General features: G+C 33.8%; 1 protein-coding gene across 1 annotated transcript in view; it reads right to left on the bottom strand.

Annotated features, from left to right (window-relative positions):
- LRP1B (LDL receptor related protein 1B) overlaps positions 1 to 23,974 on the bottom strand; it is a 1,676,205-nt gene that overhangs the window by 733,844 nt on the left and 918,387 nt on the right. The window contains exons 18-19 of the mRNA XM_068543688.1: positions 22,531 to 22,656; positions 16,151 to 16,267 (exon numbers count right to left, since the gene is read on the bottom strand). Coding sequence (XP_068399789.1) covers positions 16,151 to 16,267; positions 22,531 to 22,656 — 243 coding nt within the window. The remainder of the gene's footprint in view (positions 1 to 16,150; positions 16,268 to 22,530; positions 22,657 to 23,974) is intronic.

Raw genomic sequence — 23,974 nt, 5'->3', positions numbered from 1 at the left:
AGATACCAGTACTTCGTAAGATTAGAGCGATTATAGGACTATAGCCTCTAAGAAAATATATAACATTTCTAGTTACTGATGCTACTTGTAGCTCCAGAGAATTGGTACTTATATAGGACAGACTTCCAAAGATCCAATAGAGTAAATATACTTTGGAGAAAAATGTAAGAGAACAGTGTACCCCAAATCATCTTCATTTTGCTGCCCTTTCATTGCTGTTACATAAAAACCTCATTTAATATCTCACATATGATGCCATGTATAAAGAATATAAACTTTATAGGTAGGCAAACCTGAGTTCAAATCCTGGTTTTATCACTAACTAATGTGTGACCTTGGGCAGTTACTTAATACCCCTGACCCCAGGTTCCAACTCTATGAAACAGAGTAGAAAACTACTGCAAAGGTTCAAGATATTCATTCAAAATATTTTACTGAAAACTTTATACCAGACAGAGTTCTAGGCCTTAGAGATACATCACCTAGAATGAATGAATGAATGAATGAATAGAATAGTACTAGGCACTGGGAATACAATTTTCAGCATTTTCTTTTCTCAGCATGCTTATAATCTGGTAGGGAAAACATTTGTAATATAATTAAACAAGTGACTTTAATAAATCTCTGATAAATGCTGCAATATAGGCAGTACAAAGTGTTACTGCAACACACAACATATGCATCTAAACTAATCTTAGATATTGTGCCCCAAAGGAAGTGTTGTACAAGCTGACACAAATGATAGATTCAGATTAAATCAGATAAACAGGAGGAAAATGAGTGCTTTTAGAATATTCCAGAAAGATGGCATTTCTGAAGGCCCAGAAATCAGAGTATATAAAATGTTTGAGAAACTGTAAGAATTTCAGAATGGCTGCAATAGGGTGTAAGATAGAAGTAGTGAAATTTTAGGAACTGTAAATAAACTTGAGAGACAGATTCAGAAACGATCACTATTGGGACTTCCTTGGTGGTGCAGTTGTTGAGAATCTGCCTGCCAGTGCAGGGGACATGGGTTTGAGCCCTGGTCCGGGAAGATCCCACATGCCACAGAGCAACTAAGCCCGTGTGCCACAACTATTGAGCCTGTGCTCTAGAGCCCACGAGCCACAACTACTGAGCCCGCGTGCCACAACTACTGAAGCTCGTGCGCCTAGAGCCCAAGCTCTGCAAAAAGAGAAGCCACTGCAATGAGAAGCCTGCACACCGCAGTGAAGAGTAGCCCCCGCTTGCTGCAACTAGAGAAAGCCCGCATGCAGCAACTAAGACCCAACAACGAAGACCCAAATGCAGCCAAAAATAAATAAATAAATAAATTTATTAAAAGTAAAAGAGAAATGATCACTATTGATATAACAAAGCCTTGGAAGTCAAAGGAACACCCAGGGAGTATATTAAAAATGAGACTGAGAACTGGAAAAAATTACTGAATAGTTCTGGCAACATGGTAGACAAATGAGAAATGCTAGATAAAATAGCAACCAAACATTTTAACACATAGGTGAATATGTAAGAAAATAATATAAATTTTCCAAGTCCAGAAATGAAAATGGTTCAGAAAACTAGAATAGTTAGTGAACTATAACTGGTGTGTGTGTGTGTGTGCACGTGCGTGTGTGTTATTTTGCTCGCAAAGGCAGTAGAAGAATGATAGAATTATAATGTAGACGTTTGGGTTTTAATTTCAACATCAGACAGGTGACAATTCTTTAGTTCCACACAAGGTATGAATCCTAATAGAGACCTTGGATTCTCAGAGGCTAAACCCCCAGTGGAAGGGTGCATGAGATAACATTCCTTCCAGTACAAAGAGATGTTCCAGCCTGGACTGTAAGTGGAAAAAAATATACAGTCTCCCCTGGACATGTATAATTATGAGCCTGCATCTTAAGTTCTAGTTTCTATAGCTCAGGAAAACTCAAGTTACAAAAATCAAAGTAAAAATTAATTCAGGGCATATAATATTTCTGAGGCTTGTCCAAGTACTCAGAAGAGCTGATCCCAAGACAGGTCTCATAAGACTTCCACAGGGCTGAAAAACATAGAAGATAGGCTCAAAATTCAAAATTATAAAAAAATAAAAGAAAAAAGGCAAAAGAAAAAAAAATCTGGTTAGTGAAATTCAGCAGATTCAACAAATGGCAGAATTAGATCCACAAGTTCTTCAGATATTTTAAAAATATGTGATACAGATTAGATTCAAATATGATAGGTACTATAAAATAGGGAAGTCAAAATTTATTTTAAAAAGAAGGACAAAAATTTAAAAAAATGTAAAACGACATCATGAGAAAAAAAATTAGGCAGACTTGAAAAGCAACCAAATAGAGCATTTAGAAATGTAAATCAGAGCCTTGGAATACAAACTGCATGAACTAGTTAAATTACAAATTAGTACATTTGAAGAAACGATTACTAAACTGGAAAATAGATCGGAAGAAGTCTCCGTGATTGCAGTTCAAAGATTAAAAATAATGTAGAAGGGATTAAGAATCACGGAGGACAGACTAAAATGATCAAACACTAACCTAACAGTTCCAAAAACAGTGAAGAGAGAAAATGGAGATAGGTGATATTTGAAAAGATACTTCTTTAGAATTTCCCAGAATTTATGAGAGATATGATTTTAGATTCAAGCACCACAATCTATCTTGATATAAGTAAAAATAAATTTATGTACAGAAACACTTCAGTAGAACATCAGAATGCCAAGAGGAAATTTATAAAACTTAAATTAACCTGTAAACAATTTACAAAATTGAATCAGGAATGAAAAATGTACTCTTCTTCCCAAATAAAAAATAAGAAATGAGAACTTTTTAGAAAGCAATTTACTTCCTCTCCCAAAGAAAATAAGGAAAGAATATTTGAAGGGCAGTCAGAGACAGAGGAATCAGAAAAATGTAGGAGGGAAACCATGAAATATCTTGTCATGGAAGACAAGAGGAGAAAGTGTTTCAAGGAGAAACACAGCAGTGATGAAGGCTGCTCAGATAATCTTAAATACAAATTGAAGTGCCCTACCCAAATTAATTTTTTTCCTTGTTGAGCTTTCATGGAATGATATGGGAAAGAAATAAGTTTCCATTTTCTAGTAGACTGAGTGGAAGATGCATACATAAATTTTCTTCAACTTTCCCAAGACACTGGACTGTGAGGAAAGTAAGAATTAATATGATAGCTGAGGAGAGATATAGGATCAAGGGAGAGTTAGGTACTTACGCTGGTGGTAACCTTTTTTAAGAGGATGAAAGTTGAACATACATAAGTATAAAAGAAAAGAAGCCAGTGAGTGAGACTAAAAATACAGGAAAGATAAAAGTTACATTTTCTGTTTTTACACATTTTAGGGAAGCAGAAAAAATTTCAAAGAATGGATTCATATCTAACAGTGATGGACTTCCCTGGAGATTAAAATAATTAGTACTAAAGTGAGTCTATATTCAATTCAATCCTAAGGTTAATAAACAGTGACTTTAGATTTTTCAACGCAAGAAATGATTTAAAAAAGTAATAGCTTTTAAAAATAAAATACAGTGTGTGTGTGTGTAAAAAAAAAAAAAAAAAAAAAGTAATAGCTTTAGTAAATTAGAAATGCCCAATGAAATGTGGCAGATGAAATAAACAACAATTAACTGATTTACAGTTTATATCAAAACCCAAAACATGCAAGAAGTGGGTATCTCAAGTAAATTAATTTGGGTATGTATTTTAAGACTATATTTCAGGAAATTTTAGTCATGTGTGTGTGTGTATGTGTGTGTGTACATATAATACCACATCCTCCAAGAGAAAAAGAATAAAACAAATTTTATTTTGAAATATTATAGAAATTTCGAAAGCTATAATTATGTGACATTTTACATATTTGTCTCATTCTAATTCATACTCTGGGATTGGTAATTTTAGCACTGTGTGGGCACAAGAAATAAACTCTTCAGTGCCATGAAATAGAAGTAAGGTTGCTTGGGATACTTTTTTCTGTTCTATTTCTAGCATTTAAAAATTTAGCAAATTATTAATAAGAGTAATTTTCATCAAATTGCTTATACATGTTGATTTTTAGTGCAAACAATATACTTTGGGATTCCTTATTCCTAGCTCTATGGTTGATTGGTTGATACCCATTCACAATTCCGAAATCTTGGCTATGTTTGGACTACCCAGGCAATTTCCTTTTCTTTTATATATAAAAAACCATAATTTGAAAAGATACATGCACTCCAATGTTCACTGCAGCACTATTTACAATAGCAAAGATGTGGAAGCAACCTAAATGTCCATCAATAGAGGAATGGGTAAAGAAGATGTGGTACATATATACAATGGAATATTACTCAGCCATAAATAAGAATGAAATAATGTCATTTGCAGCAACATGGATGGACCCAGAGATTGCCATACTGAGTGAAAAACAAATATCGTATGATATCACTTATATGTGGAATCTAAAAAATGGGTACAAATGAACTTATCTACAAAACAGAAATAGAGTTACAGATGCAGAGAACAAACTTATGGTTACCAGGGGATAAGGGGGTAGGGATAAATTGGAAGACTGGGATTAACATATACACACTACTATATATATAAAATAGATAACTAATAAGGACCTACTGTATAGCACAGAGAACTCTACTCAATACTCTGTAATGGCCTATATGGGAAAGAATCTAAAAAGGAGTGGATATATGTATATGTGTAACTGATTTACTTTGCTGTACACCTGAAACTAACACAACATTTTAAATCAACTATACTCCAATAAAAATTAAAAAAAAAAAAAAGTAACACACTCAAGGGAAAGAGAAGCAAATGACACTCCAAATGTATCATACAAGTAAGTGTGATATCTCCAAGAATACACAACCTTGGTTATTACATCAATACTGGTTTAAGGTATGATTATAAATGGTTTCTAAGCGCTCAGTCTTGCTCATTCTATTTACAGATGCCCCCCCCACCTTAAAAAGACACACACACACACACACACACACACACACACACACAATATAAAAGTCACCAGGCAATCAAATTGTCATTGAGATTCATACTCGCAGATTCTGATTGCAAATGAGAAATCACAGGGTCATTAAGTGCACAACAAAGAACATAACTGGAACCAGCACATTTCAAAAAATGTTTTCTGACACAGAAAACATAAAAACCACTAAATATAACAGAGAAAAAAGTGCACTCAATGGGAAAAGTTCCCATTCTCTTGGGAATTACAGGGGTTAAATCCAGGAGTAAAGCGGCAATACTAATGCTTGATGTCTTACATATCTATATCTATACCTATATCTATATCTATACCTATATCTATATCTATCTATCTATCTATCTATCTATCTATCTGTCTGTCTGTCTGTCTGTCTGTCTATCTATCTATCTATCTATCCTAGTGTACACTTACAGTAACCAGTGTCCTTGTCCTTATTTGTTAGCTGACTACCAAAAGCATTAGTCAGGGGTCCAAATATTTTATTGTACCTACATATATGACTATTTATATATGAAATTATATATAACTATTCCTATCGCTAATATTCAAATATACATTTTAAACTTTTAGCAAGATACATAATGTAAATCATTTTAAATTCATAGTTTATGTAAGTCTATATGATATGTAAACCCATATTTTAAATCGTCTTATAGAATTGATGTTAATCAGTGCATGGAATTAAGGAAAAAGGGGAATTAGTACTACAAACTAACCAATGGCAGAGTGGTACAATTAACTACCCAAACACTGTATTTGGTGTTATATGTGGTTCCTATTTAATCCTCATGACTATAAAACTACTACTATGAGATAGTTTTTATTATTGCCGTTTTACATGTAAAAGAAAAAACCTTTCAGAGAAATTAGCTTTTATTTTTTAAGTTATCCTTAAACAGGAAAAAATATAAATAAAGATACAGAGAATATTAAAATAATTAATAAGTTTGAGTAATATCATCTAACCATCTATCAGTCTGTCTATCCATCTATATGTCAAAAGAAATCTACAGCAACCTACAAAAAATACACATTTTTCTTCTGTTCACAAGGGAATTCTACAAAAACGATAAATTCCCAGGCCATGAAGCAAGTCTCAATAGTTTCCGAAGAAGAAATATCATACCAGACTTTTTCTCGTGCAACAATTACATTATAATCATTTTTATTAAAACTGAAGAAAATCACAAATGATTGATATATAGTCGTCCATATATTTATGGAAGCTGACCAATAAGCAATATTTTACTAATCAAAGTTTGAAAATTATATACCATTCTAAATGTCTTTATTAAAAATGAGAATTTTACTTTCTTTTAGTACTCCACACTTTCCCTTTCCCACTCTCTCAATATAGTTTCTCATTGGTTTTAACTACATCATGAGGTAACAACTTCTTATATTATTATGACAACACATTATTTTCTAAAGTTGTACAACTTTAATTTACTTGTACAGCTTTAATTTAAAACTAATTTACAGAATATTCTAGTTAAGAGGAAGCCAAAAGACAAGTATAATTTTGGGAAATCAAGAAATAGTGGTTAAACATTTTACTGAAAAAATAGAAATAGTAACCAGAAAACTTGGCTAAGAGTTAAAAACGGTTGCCACTGGAGTTGGTGAAAAGGGTGAGGTAAAGTAACTACTAGGTTTTTTTTGTTTTATATATTATCTGAGTTTTTAAAGCTAAATGTGTGTCTACACACACACACAAATATATGTAGTTATATACAAAACAGTGATAGAGATGGACTAGATTATGGACATATATTGAACCTAGAATTTCAGTACCATATAAGGACACAGTTCTCCTGTGTAAGAATTTATACATATTAAAGAAGAGGATATGTATAAAGTTTTGCTAATAAAAATGCATCAATATTTAGGAAATTCACACATAAGCACATCAGGTAAAAATGTCATTAGCTTCTTATTTCTTTCATAGCACTTGTCATAGTTTTTAATTATTTGGTCTTTTTGCTGATTGAGGTATGTTTTTTTTTTCTTCTCTCCCCTAACCTGTAACAGAAACTCTGCCTTTTGTCTTCTCTTATGACCCAGGCATCTAGAACATAGTAGGTGAGAACACCTGACTTGGTGAACTCTAGAGAACAGAAAAGCTGATGTCACAATATTTGGAGAGCAGATCAATAAAGGATGAGGCTCTGAAAAGGATGCTGGCTCAGGAGGCTCTGAAAGGATGCTGGCTCTGAAAAGGATGCTGTCTCAGGAGGACTCACAGAAGTTACATCCTGACTGCTTTCTGGCAGAGTACCCTGGGGTAGGGTCCCAACTTCAGTCACCTATGATCTGCTCAAATGCTAGAAAAGATCTCATCATAGCAATGAACAGCAACTTGTGATTCAAATATTGGCATATGTACACAGCTTTCTGTTTGCAGAATGCCAACTCAGCATGATAGAAATGATGTTTCCTGGATCAATATAGGACTTCAATCTGACATCTTTCAAAACACTAAATTTAACATTAGAAAATAAGGATTTAGAAACATTGCTATTTTCTGAGCTAATTTCAATTGGGCCAACTTCAACTCCAGTTGAAAATATATATTTCCATTTGAGAATTATCTATCTATCTATCTATCTATCTATCTATCTATCTATCTATCTATTCCCATTTGAGAATAGAAAATTATTTGAAAGGAAGAAAAAAAAGAAATCTATAATCTTCTATTGGATGACTACTAGATACTAGATACCAAGTACTATCTAGATTTTGCATATATTATCTCGTTTGATTCTGATTATACATTTATATATATGTTTGAGTATATGCGTATATGTGTGTGCATATATATGTGTGTATATATATATACAGTGTGTGTATAACCAATGAGGAGATCAATGCTGCTGAAATCTCTGAAGAATTCATGTTTACTTTTGACAGAAATTTAAAGGCCTGCGTTTCTGTCAGCACCATAGAGGCGGTTATAATTATTATTGCCCAGTGGCTAGTGAGCCAGCAAATTACTTCTGTTAGTGCAGAGCTCTGGATACAAAGGAAAAGCAAGAGAATTTGAGGATTGGAGGAATATTATAGAGGGATTTGGTGAGAAGTTAACCAGGAGGCAGGGACTAAATGAATAGGTATTAGGAGGGTATTTCAGAAACCTGGATGCATATTAGACTTACCTGTTCAGCTTTTAAAACTACCTATACCTGAGCCCCCATTAAAATTCAATTGGTGGTATAGGGCATAATAAAGCTCCTCAGATGTAGTGGACTGAATTGTATGGATCAAAAAGATATGTCCGATCCTAAACCCTAGAACATATGATTGTGACCTTATTTAGAAATAGGGTCTTTGCACATGTAATTAAGGATCTTGAGATGAGATCATCCTAGATTAAGGCTGGGACCTAAATCCAATGACTGGTGTCCTTATAGGAGAAAGAGAAAGAGACACAGGGAAGAATCTCTGTGAAGATGGAGACAAGAGATTAGAGTTATGCTGGAACAGCCAAGGAGAGCCAGGAGCCAACAAAAGTTGAAAGAGGCAAGAAAGGATTCCCTTGAAAGGGGGCTCTGTTGATTTTGGACTTCTGGCCTCCAAAGTTGTGAGAGAATAAATTTCTGTTGTTTTAAGCCATTATGTTTGTGATAATTCATTGCAGTAGCACTAACAAATTCTTATTTGTAGAGAATTTGAAATCACAGAGTTTATATTCTCCGGTCTTGTCTTGGGATAAGAATCACATGAAGTGATTTTCCCAAAATACAGATTCCTGAACTCTATGCAAGACCTATTGAATGGGGAATCTTTGCGGAAGGCAGGTAGAAACCTGGGGATCTTTATCAGTAATATGTACCCAAGGTGATTCATATTCTCAAGCAAGAATTTGGGGAAATGCTGAGTTAGGTCAAGGAACTGAAAGCTGTTTTTAATTATTTCTGCCTGTGGCTTTCAATATACTCCATCAAGGTTTGCTTAACCTCCTCCCCCTTTTCTGCATACAGAGCCTTATTAGTCAAGTATGTGCAAAAAAGGGACTCATAAGCTGAGACAAATCCAAAAGCATGTCGCATACCTAATAATAACGGGAAGACAACTTAACAGAAGCTCGCATACCATTTCTAAACAAAAATAATAAGAATGTCTAAATATAAATGCATGGAGCAAGAAAAAAACAGAACAAGACCATCTGGGATACAAAGCATACATTTGAAGGACACAGGCAGGAAAAGAACTTTTCCATTTCTTTGGTTTTCATCATTTTAATAAAAGTAATTATTGCCAGATTGGAGAGTAAAGAACAAACAAAAATGAGAGGAAATTACAGCTCTAAGCCCAAGAAATGAGAAAAATATAATATCTAATTTCTAAAAATGGTTATCATCATATTGAGACAAGTTATCAAACAAGTAATAAAACATCAAACATTTTTAATCTCTGAATATTGACAGTCTTTTTGAAATAAGTGGAAGATGGGAAAGAGGAATGAAAACTGGAAAATGGTAAATAATATTGTCCCAATTCCAAAAATGAGTGAAAATTCACAAACTATAGAAGGTGAAGTTTACACATATCTCTGACTATAATTTTAGACTGAATTTGTTAAAACATTTTTTTGTCAGCATTTTTAAAGAGACTGTTTTCTCATGAGTAAAGTAAAATTAACTCATGTCAAACTAATTTTAATTATTTGCTGATACAATTTTCAGGTAAGTATATATCGTGAGAATTCTATAAACAGAGTGTTCCTGTCTTTTTAGCAAAATTTTTGAGAAGTCTTATCACGATAAATGAAAGTATCATGCGTGCAAGATGAGATGGCAGTAAATTTAAGTGGATGAGTACTTGATTAAAAATCGTATCCACAGAGTTTTAATTATTGGATCAGTTTTCCCCAGGATGTTTTTAATTGTTTTCCAAAAGGTTCATGTCTTTGTCACCACGATTTGGTTACAGCCTTAAAAGTTATGCTTATCAAATCTTTGAATTACACAAAACTGGAAGACATCATTAGCATCACGGATTCAAAATTACAAAATTGGATGAAGGGTTAAGAGTCATCAGAGAAGGGAGGTCTAAGAGTGACAGTATGAAATGGAAAGGACCTCACCCATGCACATATTTTAAAATATGTAGGTAAGGAAGAATCAGAAGACTATCAAAATAAAACTTAAAAGAATTTTGAAATGTAAATATTAGAAGTGCCCCAAAGGAGTGATCTAGTCTATATGAAAAGCTTAGATATTTTAATTGACGGGGAGCTCAACATGTGAGTTACATGATAAGGCTGCCATCTAAGACTACCTTAACAGAAGCCTAGAATCTATATTACTGAAGGTAATAAGCCCACTATAATCTGTTGTAAAAATACCACATATGAGATACTATGTTCCTGTTCAATTCTAGGCCATGACTTTTTTAAAAAATTGCAGTAAAAACACATAAAATTTACCATTTTAACCATTTTTATGTATACAGTTCAGTAGTGTTAACTATATAGTGATAATTATATTCACATTGCTGTGCAACAGATCTCTAGAATTTTTCATCTTGCAAAATTGAAACTCTGTACATCAACCGCCTGTTTTAGGGCATTAATTTCACTAAGGTCATTAAAAATCCAAGCATATGCATAATAGGGCAACGGGTAGGGAAAGAGCCCGCAAATGTTCGTGTAAGAAAATTTGAAGGAAGCGTTGTGTTTAACTTAGAAAAGAGAAAGTCTAGGTTGACATCATGGTGCCTTTGGTTATCCAAAGAGTGATCCTGTGGACAAGGTTACAGATCCAGGCTGTGTAGCTTCATGAGAGACTCCATGAGAATCATTCATGACAATTTTGGGGTGTATAAGAAAAGAGAACTGATTGTATTTGCTCAAGAGGTAGACTGACCATTTTACCCTGTCTAGAGAAGAAGAAAAAAAAAATGCACAGTGGTGGCAGGTCTAAGAGATGGGTCATTAGGAGAGCAGCCTGCTCGCATTTGGGAGATGAAAAAAAAGTGGACCCAGCAAAAGATAGCAAAACTTCTTCTGTCATATTGGTAATGCAACCAAGAAGATGCCCACCAAGCAAAGGGAATTCTAGCAACTTAAGACTATGAGCTATACCATCTGTGATGGGGATAAAAGAGATCTAGGTCTAGATGTGAGGGAACTCTGAAGAAGGGAAAAGAAGAGACAGCAGAGAAAAAAGAGAAAGTTCAAGGAACTCTGAAGAGGGGTGACACCTCAGGAGGGGTGAGACCTCAGGTCTCTCAGAAAATCTCACATAAGAGCCTCTCAAGAGAGCTACATTTTTGATGTCAGAGGGCTATGACATGCAGAGAAGCAGAGAGAAGATTATCACTAGACCTACTTAAAAAGATGTTACCTATCTCCTCCATCTTTCCCCTCTTCCTGAAGAGCTAAAGCTAGTGAAGAGAGGAGAAGTAGACAGTGAAAAAGCAGAACACATTCCCCTCTCATCCAAGGTCCTAGAACCTCAAGTCTAGCTGGCAACGGGGAGGAGAAAGCTTCGACTAAGATATAACACTGGAGTTTTAAAATGGGTTGAATCAAGTTATAGAAACGAAAAGTTACCAGAGTCACTGGGTCTGCCAGGATGCTACTAAAGAATGGCCAAGCAGTTCCTGACAATTATTATATTTTATCAATACTCCACTGGGTTAATAATTCTCATGAATTAGAATTGTTACACACATATCCAGTTTTTTCTTTGTATTATTTGTAATTAAACAAATAATAATACTATACTTAAAATCAGGAACTTTGTTTTTCTACTAATATAGTTGAAAATATCTTTGATACAATTTATACTGATTTAACCAGGAAATGATTTCTTTTTGATAGCTCTCTCTCTCTCTCTTCTGTTTGTGTCTGATACTTGCCAATTCTCTTTCTGATAGTCTTTGCTCCTTAATTACGTAGAGTAAAATTACAAGTACACTTAAAGGTAAGATTCCAAGTACATGAGACAGAATTCTACTATCTTCAAAGATAAAAGATCCATAAGATGGAATAATATTAACTTTGCAAATCTTAGTGGATTTTTATTTATACCCCATTGAATTATCTTTCAATCTGTTAATAAATTGTAGGTATTTTCCAAAGTTGAATCTTTTGAACAGATCAGAAGTTACCAACTCACGTCAAGACATATTTATTAAAAAATAATAATAAATGTAAGCTATATGGAGATACCTGGAAGATAGAACAACCCAAAGATTGTTAAACTAAATTTTAAAATAAACAACTATAGTGTTTTTGACTATAAATTGTCCAAGGGGCAAAAATGCAAGTTTGTTTGAAATATTCTTTTATTTAATCATGAACTATCCTTGTATTTAATGCTGTAATTTGGAGATGGGAATGACATTTGTCTGGATAATTGCTCCCATCATAAATTAATTCTGCATATATAAACATAATTATGTCATCAAGTGTATGTTACATAAAATCAAATATGAATGGTGGTTCCCTTAAGTCAGTGGTTCCTAAAGTGTGGTCTCCGGACTAGCAGCACGAGTATCTACATCAACTAGAAATTTGTAAGAAATGTTAAGTTCTTAGGCGCCACCCAAGACCTACTGGATCAGAGACTCTGGAAATGGGGCCCAGCATTCTGTTTTTTAATGAGCCCTCCAGAGATTCCATGCTTGCTCAAGGGTGATAACTGGTGCCTTAAAGGTACTTGAACATGAGTGTTTATTCATACCACTTGGTAAGCGCTAAAAATACTGATTCTTGGGTCCTATCCCCAGAGATTCTTATTTAAGGAGCCTGGGGTGAGGCATGGGCAGGTGATTTTAAAGCTCCTCAAGTGATTCGTTAATTGACAACTAAAGTTGAGAACCAGTGCTAAATTCTATCCTTGAAATGAGATTGACCATTTAGTTCCTTGACATACTTCTAAGACAAGCTTCACAATTTTAACATTTCCTCTCTCATTTGCACCATCAAATTATAGATTCTCCTTTCTGCACAGGTAACCTACTAAAAAAGTTAAAAGACTGTTTAAAGACTAAGAGAGAATACTCAAGGGCCTTCCTAATTATGTGTTTGCCCACATAAAATCTCAACCTAAAATGTGCAATTATTTTACAAAGGCAAATGCAAGTAGAAAGAATTAGGTTTGCAAACAGGTGACAGTGAATTCCACTGAAAATTTGACCCTCCGTTACAGTACCTTCAGCTCCTAATTACTACCAGAAACATTTCTAATCACAGGTTTCTCATGTTTTTAAAGCCAAATTTTAATATTCTTTTCAGTGTCAACAGTAGTTTTTAAACATAACAGAGGTGGTTCATGGAGCTGAAGTGTAAAAAAAAAAGAAAAGTGATTGCAGAGTCTTCTAATTGGATTAAATCTATGGGAACTCGGCTAACACCAAAAGGAAAAGTGAAATATGATCAGTCCAAATTTTACCATGATGCTTAATAGAACTGAAAATTAGCTAAATCTATATTTATTTCTGGATTATTGCCAAGTAGAGTGACTGGTTTTTTATAAATGCAGTGAATTAAACAATTTACAATTGTTTTTTGTGATTCTGTTTCAGTGCAGAGATAATTTCTGTTATGAAAGAAATTCAGGCCATTCTCCCTTACAACTTTAAAAGTGAGACTGTGTCTACCAGAGCTTCACCAGCAGCTTCTCTACTGACATAGATTTTGAGTTAAAATGACAATCTGAGAGATAAATGTATGCTATGAAAGAGAGGAACATGTTTGGAGAGAAACATGTTTCTTATGTTGTAAAGAAGAAACAGTACTGAGACTAACCCATGTGGTTTACTGACATTCTCTAAAATTTCTGTATTTCAGAACTATACTATTTGACAACTAAATTTCATAATGTGTACATATCCTGTGGTGTACTGGAGGCATCTTGTACGAGCTTGCAGAGCTAATTCTTAAATTTTCAAGGATTCTATGAGTCAGTTGTTAAGCACACGGCCATTATTTTAAATAATAATAATAAATATAAATTTATAATTAAATAACGTTGAAAACAAGGGTAATTAATACTCAAGGTTCATAATTTTCTAATTATTTTGCTTTTGAAGTTATTTGTGTCAATTTTATCCGTACCACAGAAATACTGTATATTGGTATGCACATCTTTTCCCAATTCTACATTCAGAGAGTCATGTTGGCAACTTGATATTGGCATGGGTGGGAGTATTTACACCACAAAAATAGGCAAACACTAGATCAGGGCTCCTCTCCACTAGGAGATGTTGAAAGATTTACCAACACACCAATGAATAAAACTCACTATAGGTGGATGTGCATTTAAATAAGATATTTATGGATATGTATAATATAATGGCATTATCTGCCCCCTATTTGCACCCTGTCCTTGGCTCCCAAACAAGGTCAACCTGAAATGGCTGAGTTTTAGTTTCAAGCACACTTGGATTCATGGTTTGGTCCTGCTATTTATTAGTTTTGTGATCTCATGCATGTTACTCATGTCTCTCAGTTTTGATTCCCTTAACTGTAAAGTGTGGACAGTAATATGTTTCTAATAGATTTGTTGTAAAGATTCAGTAGGGAAGTATGTGTCTGGACTCCCTCTGACCCTTTTTTCCCCTCACCTCATGAAAATTATGTTAGTTTTCTGGTATAATTATTTTTATTATTATTGAAATTTTAGGGTAATTTTTTTCTCCTTTGATTCAATTAAGTTATCATTAAAATAAAGACAAAAGTCTTACTCTAGACCTGTTACTCAAAATAAGTCAGCTCAAAGTCTTAATCGAAATTCTCTAAAGAGCTCATTATGTATTTTCCTAGTCCATATTGTTTTCATGGCATTTCTTATCTGACTTGGGACTTTGATTCCAGGGTTTCTCTGTATTTAATGTTTTCAGGTTTCTCATTACCTTTCTGGTATACTCTGGATGGAGATACTAAGAACAGAAAAGCATTTAAGGTTTTCTAAAAAATAGAGCTGTCTAGAAGCAGACCCAGCCACATGATTGGTCTGGACATTGGAAAGGAGAGAGGATACACTGTTCAATCACAGGCTTTGGAAATTCTACATGTAAAATGTACAATTAATTGTGTGATTCTCTATTGCTTTTTTTTTTTTTTTTTGCAACACCTCTACTATCTTCTTTACAATGTCAACTGCCAATTAGTAATACTTTATCTTTACTTTATCAGAGGCTATAAACTCAAATGTCTACAGGGACTTAGTCTAGTATAAAAAAACATTTAAAAAATAAAATTTTAGGTAAACAGAGAATGCACGCCCTTAATAGAGCCATTTAAATTGAAGGGTTACAAAAATGTCTTATTTCCCTACTGTTAGAAATATTATAACATGGGGTCAAATTATTAAAAATATATACCCAATTGTATTCTATTTTAATAAATGTGCTACGCATGTCTAATTTATGTTTCCCCATAGTAATTTTAAAAATCCATAGCCATGCCTGAAATAAAGTACAAGTCTTAGAAAACCTGGTTCATTTCTTTACTATGTTTCACTATACATTACTGAGACAAATGATAATACAACCTACTGAAACATGGGTACAAATGGGGGTAATTTGCAACTTTATGTAATAATAAATATTTATTGTTTTCAAAAGTAGGAGGATCAGTGGAAAGGGGTTAGGAATTTTGTTATTAACAAAAACGTTTTAAACTAATAAAAATTTTGTCCTTCAGAATTATATGACTCTATAGAAATGAAACAAATGGTTTACCAACTATGTATTCTCAGCCTGTATAGTTTATTGCTCCAAGAGTGTAACATATGCATACAAACAAGAAACATGCTCTCCTCATTTACTCCAAATGTCACTTTATGAGCTATTCAGTTTGAAAAATTTGATCATTATAGACATAAGATTAATAATGAACATTTGAGAATGTCCTGTTAGCCTAATAATAACCACCTCCTACTAAAATCTGCAATGTTTGGATCCATTTATTTTAGCCGAGGATATGGTTACTGCCTCATGAATGGGACATACTCTGCAGTGATCATTCAAGTACACACTCAGGCCCAAAAGGCAGTAATAAAAAGTAACAGATCTTCTGCCTTGTCAACTTGTATTTATAGAGAAATAAATAGCCTTTTAAGAGAGATTATAGTGATAGAATCTTCTGTTTGACACCATCTCCACTAACAGCATGTTTCACTCACAACTTACCACAAGATGCTATTTCGTCGGTCTGGTCCCCACAGTCGTCTTCCCGGTCACACAGCCATGCTCTGGGAACGCAGCGCCCATTTCCACAAGAAAACTGGTCCACCTGGCATGTTCTGGCTAAAATGATCAATTAATGTACAAAGGATAAATTTAGAGGCCTTTTGAACAACATTAAGGATAAAATAGATCATGCAATAACCCTTTTACACATAAGATGTTACATTGCTCTATTACATATTTTTAAAATAAACCTTTATTAAATTTTTGGTAATGCCAGCTTGCCTGCCTTTTCTGAAGTTCACATGCTTTGCCCTTCAATTAAAATGAATGCTAAGTGACAAGATATTCTGAAATCCTCACACACTTCCATAAACGAAGCTATGAATTCATTATTTTACAATTTTTGCCCAGCACATGCTTATGAATATATGGCTGAATTAAATTTCATCCAGCTTTTAATTAACAAAAAATAATTTTGCATAGCCTTTGCCAATAAATCAAGAAACTTGCTGCAATGCAGGAGGAAGGATTTGGAGCTATCAGGGTAACTGGTTTCCAATTATGGGGTCAGAATTGTCTTTGTCCTCTAACATTTTCAATGCATTTATTTCTTGATCTCCAAATTATTTCAAGAATGGATCAACAATGCAGAAAACATTTTCTAAAACATACATTTAGCCTTAAAATGGATTTTTTAAAACTTACTTTTAAGCACAGTTATATAAAAATGTATGACTTTTTAATCAAAGTATACTAATGAACTTTGCTTCGGGCTCTCTTAAGGGTTTCAATGAACACACACAGGGAACCTTGCTTTCTCCAGTAGCCTAAAGCAGTGCTTTAAAATTATTCAGTAAAGGGGTTATGTCCTACAAGGGGTTTGATTGCCTTTTTCTATTATGATCAGATCAACTTTTGAAAACATGAGAGCCTAGATAGCCTCCCTAATTCTTCTCCCGTGTGTTAGTTTGTCACATACTTGTTTTTATTTTTTATTTATTTATTTTTTTGGAGTATAGTTGCTTTACACTGCTGTGTCAGTTTCTGCTGTACAACAAAGTGAATCAGCCATATGTATACATATGTACCCTCTTTTTTGGATTTCCTTACCATTTAGGTCACCACAGAGCACCTAGTAGAGTTCCCTGTGCTATGCAGTAGGTTCTCATTAGTTATCTATTTTATACGTAGTAGTGTATATATGTCAATCCCAATCTCCCAATTCACCCCCCCCCCCACTTTCCCCCTTGGTATTCGTATGTTTGTTCTCTATATCTGTGACTCTATTTCTGCTTTGCAGATAAGATAATCTATACCATTTTTCTAGATTCCACATACATGCATTAATATACGATATTTGTTTTTCTCTTTCTGACTTACTTCACTCTGTATGACAATCTCTAGGTCCTTCCACGTCTCTGCAAATCACATACTTAGTTATTTGTAAATGGTTGATTTTCTTTTTTTTTTCCTTCTGTCACTCTGAGCTACAAACCTGTTTTCCTGAGTTATCAGTAAACCAGCACTCCTTCTTTTTATTGGACCAAAGGAAGGAGTGGGAAATGTTGGGAAGGGGACACTCAGACCTATCAATATTTGGGTGAGATAAAGATTGGACAGTTGAGGAACAATTAGGGTCTGAGTTCCTGTGGCTATGATTAGAGAACATTGCTTAGTTTATAGATGTCCTCTTTTTTCCTGGGCTTGAGAATCAGAAGGATGTGTTCCTATTTCATCAAAACACCCTGTGAACTTTAATACTGATGGTTGGTATAAAATAGAGTATGGTTCAAAGTCATCTGAACACAGTAGAATGGGTTTCCATAACTTAGGGTTTCAGAGGTGATTTAAAATAATTTCTTAAAAGTCATATACTAGTTATTTCCTTTAAGAAAAGTGTACTTGCTATGTAAAGATGTATACCTATTTTGGTGAATATTTAAAAGATTACTTGAGAAAAACAAATGAAACATTTCTGGCTTGATTTGTTATATTACATTGGATATAGTGTTTCTACTCTCAGTGTCTATAATTAGAAAGACCAGGAAAATTGTTACAGTATGCATTTTGCTTTGATTATGTGGATAAGGGTCCTGAATCTAAAATATTTTATGTAATATCTGATTTTTCCCTTTTTACAAATAAGTTACTTTAGATTAACAGACTTTAAGGAGCCCAACAAACACATATGATTCTGAAGTTTTCAATGTTGAAATTTTAAACTAGGGTTCAATATTCCTGTATCATTTTATTTTGTTAACCCTGTGGATTTTCTGCTAAATTACTCTAACATTTAGGCTAAATCAACAAAGTTCCTAGGTAATTTTAACAAAACCATGCCTACTTGGAAAAAAATAAGTATATATTTGCATTAGGCTATAGAAGCGTGAAGATGTTGGCTTTGGTTTACTTGGTGGGAAGGGGAGGGCATAGAGCTACGAGACAGATTATTAATTTTTTTCTTACATGTCTCTGTATCATTTCACTGGTTGCAGCAAATACTTTTTACCTTTTGAGTTTTAAGAGAACTTTAATAAGACAGTTTTCTTTTCAATTCTTCCTCCTGTCTTTCTTCCGTCTCTCCCTCTTCCTTCCTTCCTCCCTCCCTCCCTCCTTCCTCTTTCCTTCTTTCCCTCCCTTTCTCGTTTCTTTTGTTCTCACTACATTTCTTTCTTTCCTAAATCTCTCCTTTCCTCCCTCATTTCCTACCTATTTTATTCCTTCGGTCTTTCTTGTTTCTTGCTTTAAAAAAAAGATATTATTATATATTTTCATCTCCATTAAACTCTAATTGACCCATAATAAGAGTATATTAAAATTTCCAATACAATGTTTTTCTGTTCAATGTCCTTATATCACTCTCCTAGTCATTCGGGTTTAACTCTAGCAAGTTTTCTCAGATGGTCTTCTTTCATCAGGACTGCTATGCTGATTAGAGAGAAGAATGAGAAAGGATTCCTAGAAACCTATCTCACATCATGTATGACCTACCTCACATTGTTATGGGATAGGAATTTGTGTGTCACTTCATTAACTCAGCTGCTTGAACAACTTTTATGACCCCTTATTTCTAAGAGTATTTACTGGCTCATTATAAAATATATGAATTCATTGTCTTTTCTAATCATGGAGAAAATGATCTGCTTAGTCTACCAGGCAAATTTAACTGATTTCAGATAAGAAAGATGCTTCATTCCATAAATCTACAAGTACTGTCTATATGATATAATCAGATTGACTAAATTATCACCTTTTAATCACTAGATTTGTATCAAGAAGACACAACCTTTACTTTCTCAGTTCTTGTCCCCATCAGCTCTGAGTTAGTTTGGAGGTGAGATTAGCAGAGCAGCCCCAAAGGACTCTAATTTTGTAGCAAATGCTGCTTTAATGAGGAGGAAATTTACACCTCCTCAGTGGAATTGTTTATTTAGCAGTGAATCAGAAATTCACTGTCACAATGTGAAGTTTTTCTACCCATCACTAATTATGCTTCCCCTGCAGTCATGTATCAGTGAGAAATCCCACAATGCACAGGAACAACAAGGAGGGGGAGAAGAACAGAGCTTAACACATTGTTCCTAAACTTTACCTGTGCTGTATTTTAATCGAAGCATTCCGTTTAAACAAAACCTATGTCATATAAAAATATACTCTTCAGTTTCTCGTGTAAAAAAGTCTGATGTTTTTTAATACACCAGGTTTTCTTAATGCAATCCTATCTGTCTCGTTTGAATGTAGTTAAAATTTGCGGGGGGATATGAGAAGAACAAATATTATGTAATCAAACCAGAGCTCTATGCTGTGGGAAAAAAGCCAGATTGAAATTGCCTAGGCTTGAAGCCACAGATCATCATGATTACTATGGGGAAAAAAAAAAAAAACTTCAAATCTAAGTACTTCTCATCTTTGTCCTCTGGGTCTCCCTCAAAAGTAGGCAAAAACATTTTGTTGTTGATGGAGAACAACTCCCAAGCCCTGCCTATTAGCTCTGTTCTGCCCGCTTTGCATATGCCGTTTCCCTTCCAGGCACACTTTCCAACCCTCCACCCTCTACGGACTTCACCTCACCCCCCACGATCTATGCTCATCAATCACTCATTGTTCTTTCAGTAAAATATTTCTATCATCTAGAAAAGTATCAGGAATGATATCATTAATACCTGTTTGTCATCATATAGCTCTATCAAATCTTAATATTTTACTATATTTGCTACAGATTTTTTATTTAAAAACTTATGTATTATAGTTACATTTGAAGTCCCCTGTGTAATCTTTCCCAATCACATTTCCCTCTCTCTTTTAGAAAGGTAACTGCTATCCTTAATTTTTCTTTTTTTCATTTCCATACCTATTTTATTCCTATTTTTATACATTTGTAAATCAATAAGCACATATAGAACTCTTTTGTATTTTCATATTTCATATGAATGGCACTGAATTGTTTATATTCTCCAACTTTTTTGGTTAACGTTGTTAAAATTAATTCCTGTTGATATTTGAGTTCTAATTTTTCATTTTAATTATGAATAACATACTATTGTGTGAATATAACAGTGAATATATATATGTATATACACGTGCATATATGGAGATACATGTATATATTTCCTTTCTCCTGTAACGGGCATTTGGCTTGTTTTAATTTCCCACTATTACCAGTGTTAAAGCAATAAAATTCTTATTCGCATCTCTATGTGCATAGGTATTGGAGTATAAACCTAGAAATAGGATTATCGACTTGAAGGTATGCACATCTTCACATTTATTGGATTTGGCCAAATTGCTCTACAATGTAGAAAATCAATTTATACACCAAGAATGTATGATGATTCCTTTTTTACCACAATCTTGTTAACACGTGGTTTTATCAGATTATTTTTTCTAATTAAATAACTTGAACTGTTATTTAGTCATTTTTCTTCAGCTTTTTTTTTGGTAAGGCTTAGCTTAGACATCCCCTCCTTCAGGAGGCCTTCCAAGATAGCCAAAGACTAATTAGTTGTTCCTTTACATGCTCCCATTTGAGGGTCATCTTAGCACTTTGAATGCTGCATGGGAATGGCCTGTTTACATGTCTTTCCCCTCAGCTTAGCTCTTAGCTTCTTAAAGAAAGGTATTACGTATTTTTCCTCATTCTGTCCCCAGTGCTGTGATAAATATTTATCAAATTAGTAGATCCATGAAGGATAAATCCCAAAGAAACATAATAGAAAATTGGCTTCTGGTAGGAAATCATATTCTTTTAGATATAAAGTAGTCACAATGCCAAAGGCTACAGGACAGTGGAGTAAATTACAAAATAATCCCCTTATGGGAAATAATTTATCTAGGATACATATCCATGTACACACCTATAACTAGAAATGTATAGAAATGGCCCAGCCAGGGAAATTATCTAATGAATTTGCCATATTTTTCCAATATAATGAGCTATATGACCTATTCGTTTTGGTAAAGCAAAATGGAAATACATTGTAACATGACAACATAGTTTTCAAAGCTAAAAGCCATATTTATTTTTCTCTTTGCTCTTTTTATTCAATTTGTAAATGTGTACAGTGACCATAATAGCTATCATAAATATACTGACAAGAAGACCCAGTAGTGAGTGGCAAACTCAGCAGCCGTCACTGAAAGTGGCACTTGAGGTGCAAGCAAGTGGCGTTCTATTTTCTAGTGGACTGAAGGCCTGGAGTGGCTTAGAAATCTTACTAATTAGGATTGATTGTTTTATTTGCTCCTATACATAGCATTTCCACTTTTACCACTATAACTAGCTAGTCAATCCCTAATCCTCCTTTAAAAATCACATAGAATTAGAATGTAGCTAGGGATTCAAAGATTTACTGCAATGGGATAAATTATATGGAAATATAAATAGGGTTAGTGGTCTTGGGACTTTATAAAAAAAACGAGAAAACAACTATCCCACATAAATAATATGCCAGGAACAGAAAACAATTTACAGAGGTATTCTACAGCAGACTAAATAAAACACATAAATCATTTTTTCAAGGTTTAAAAATGAAAAGTAGTTCTCCATGTGAGAGGGCCTACATCACAGTATACTCACGAACTTCTTCCTCCATTGCCAAGTAAGATTTAGCAGGGACAAGTCTTGTCCAAGTAGTGTATCAACAGTCAACTCATATGAATAGACAAAGTGCCAAATTACTTTGGAAAGCAGAATCATACCCAAAGATGAAGTAGAAGATAATTTGTATTCTAGCCTTTGTGGCATCATACTCTGAATTCATTTACTACTGCAAAAATCAGATCATCAGCACTAGGAAAGTCAGCTTAGTTCAAGGCATTGACCTGCATTTTTATGGAGACTAACTTTGGAGATTTATGTATATATCCAAGCATACATTTACCTGCACAAGTTTGACTGGATTCATCTTCATTACTTCCACAATCATTAGTTCCATCACAAAGCCATCTTTTGGGGATACAGCGATTATTCTTGCATTTAAACTGATCATCAGGACAGCTATGATTGACTGGGGTGAGGCAGGGAGGAGAGGAGAAGTAAGTTGAACAATTTAAAACTTGATAAAATTATGATTATTTTAAGGAATAGTCATGGAAAATTTATGGTAATTATAATATTATAGTACAATTAATCTATATCTTCTGTCATTCACTGTCTCATATTTTATACAAAATAATAACATTCTAGGCTCTGTTAAAACGTAGTAGTTTTACAGAAAATATCAAGGAATTAAAGTTCAGATAAAAGGGAATATACTCATTTTTCATGTCTTCAGTAAAACCAACTACATCCGCTAAGTCTCTTTTCCCATCACTTATCACAATAGGAGATTGAACTTCAGATTTTTTACCGAAAACATTGAAAATTAACCTCAAATTTTAATGTGGAATGCAACAAGTACGTGTCAAATAATTTAATCACATATCAAAAATATTTGTGTTTTTTTTTTTTTAAACTGCACATCCACTTCTTGAAACGTTAAATAAGCCTAATTTTGTTATGTTTTGCTCAATGTTTTCTGGGACTGGAAAGAAAATTCGAAAAATAAAAATGCATCACCTGTGACCTGGAGTTGATGTTAAATATAAGATCCTGAATAATTTTAATAACAAAAATAATCATCATGAGTCTTTTCCCCTAATATAAACAAATAAACATGCAGCCACAAAATATACTGAGGACATGACCAACCCTCATATGGGAAGCTGAGCACAGCTAAGGATTAGATCTCCAATATCTAAGCACAACAGGAGGCCATTTTAAAGTTAACCTCCTGTGATTATTTGTCCTGCTTTCTGGAGGCTAAATTCCTAACTGAATTGGCATGATCTTCAGTATTTGTTTCATAACTTCAACATTCTTTCTGAAGTAATTTTCCTTGTGCCCAGTAGTTGCACTTCTGCATGATAAAAATAAATGTTGGTACTAGCTTTATTTAGAATTTGAAAAATAGCCATTTTATCATGCTATTGCATAGAAAATGTATTCCTTTCCAGTCAGTTTCTACAAAACACTATTTATTTAAAGTAGCCTTAGTGATAAAGTGGTTTTATCACTTTTTGGAAGTTTTTATTCATACATAGTAAAAAAATAAATAAATAAACAGGAGGAAAGGGCCTTATGTTTTCTGGTATTTGAGCATGATTAATATTTTCTACTCACTTCAGGGACTTTAGCAAGAATAGCTGCTCAGGAGGATAAAAGTCGTCCAATATATTAGAGGGTCAACATTTTAAAGTATTAACATTATGCATAAGCACTTCAGTGAAGCTTGATCAAAGACCTTTGCAATTCTCACAGTGTTATAAATGGGAGGTTAAAAAGGA

Source organism: Eschrichtius robustus, chromosome 5 (genome assembly GCF_028021215.1).
Source record: "Eschrichtius robustus isolate mEscRob2 chromosome 5, mEscRob2.pri, whole genome shotgun sequence".
Classification (NCBI taxonomy): Eukaryota; Metazoa; Chordata; class Mammalia; order Artiodactyla; family Eschrichtiidae; genus Eschrichtius; species Eschrichtius robustus.
Note: the sequence above shows the minus strand (reverse complement) of the source record. Positions and strands in the feature narration are given on the sequence as shown.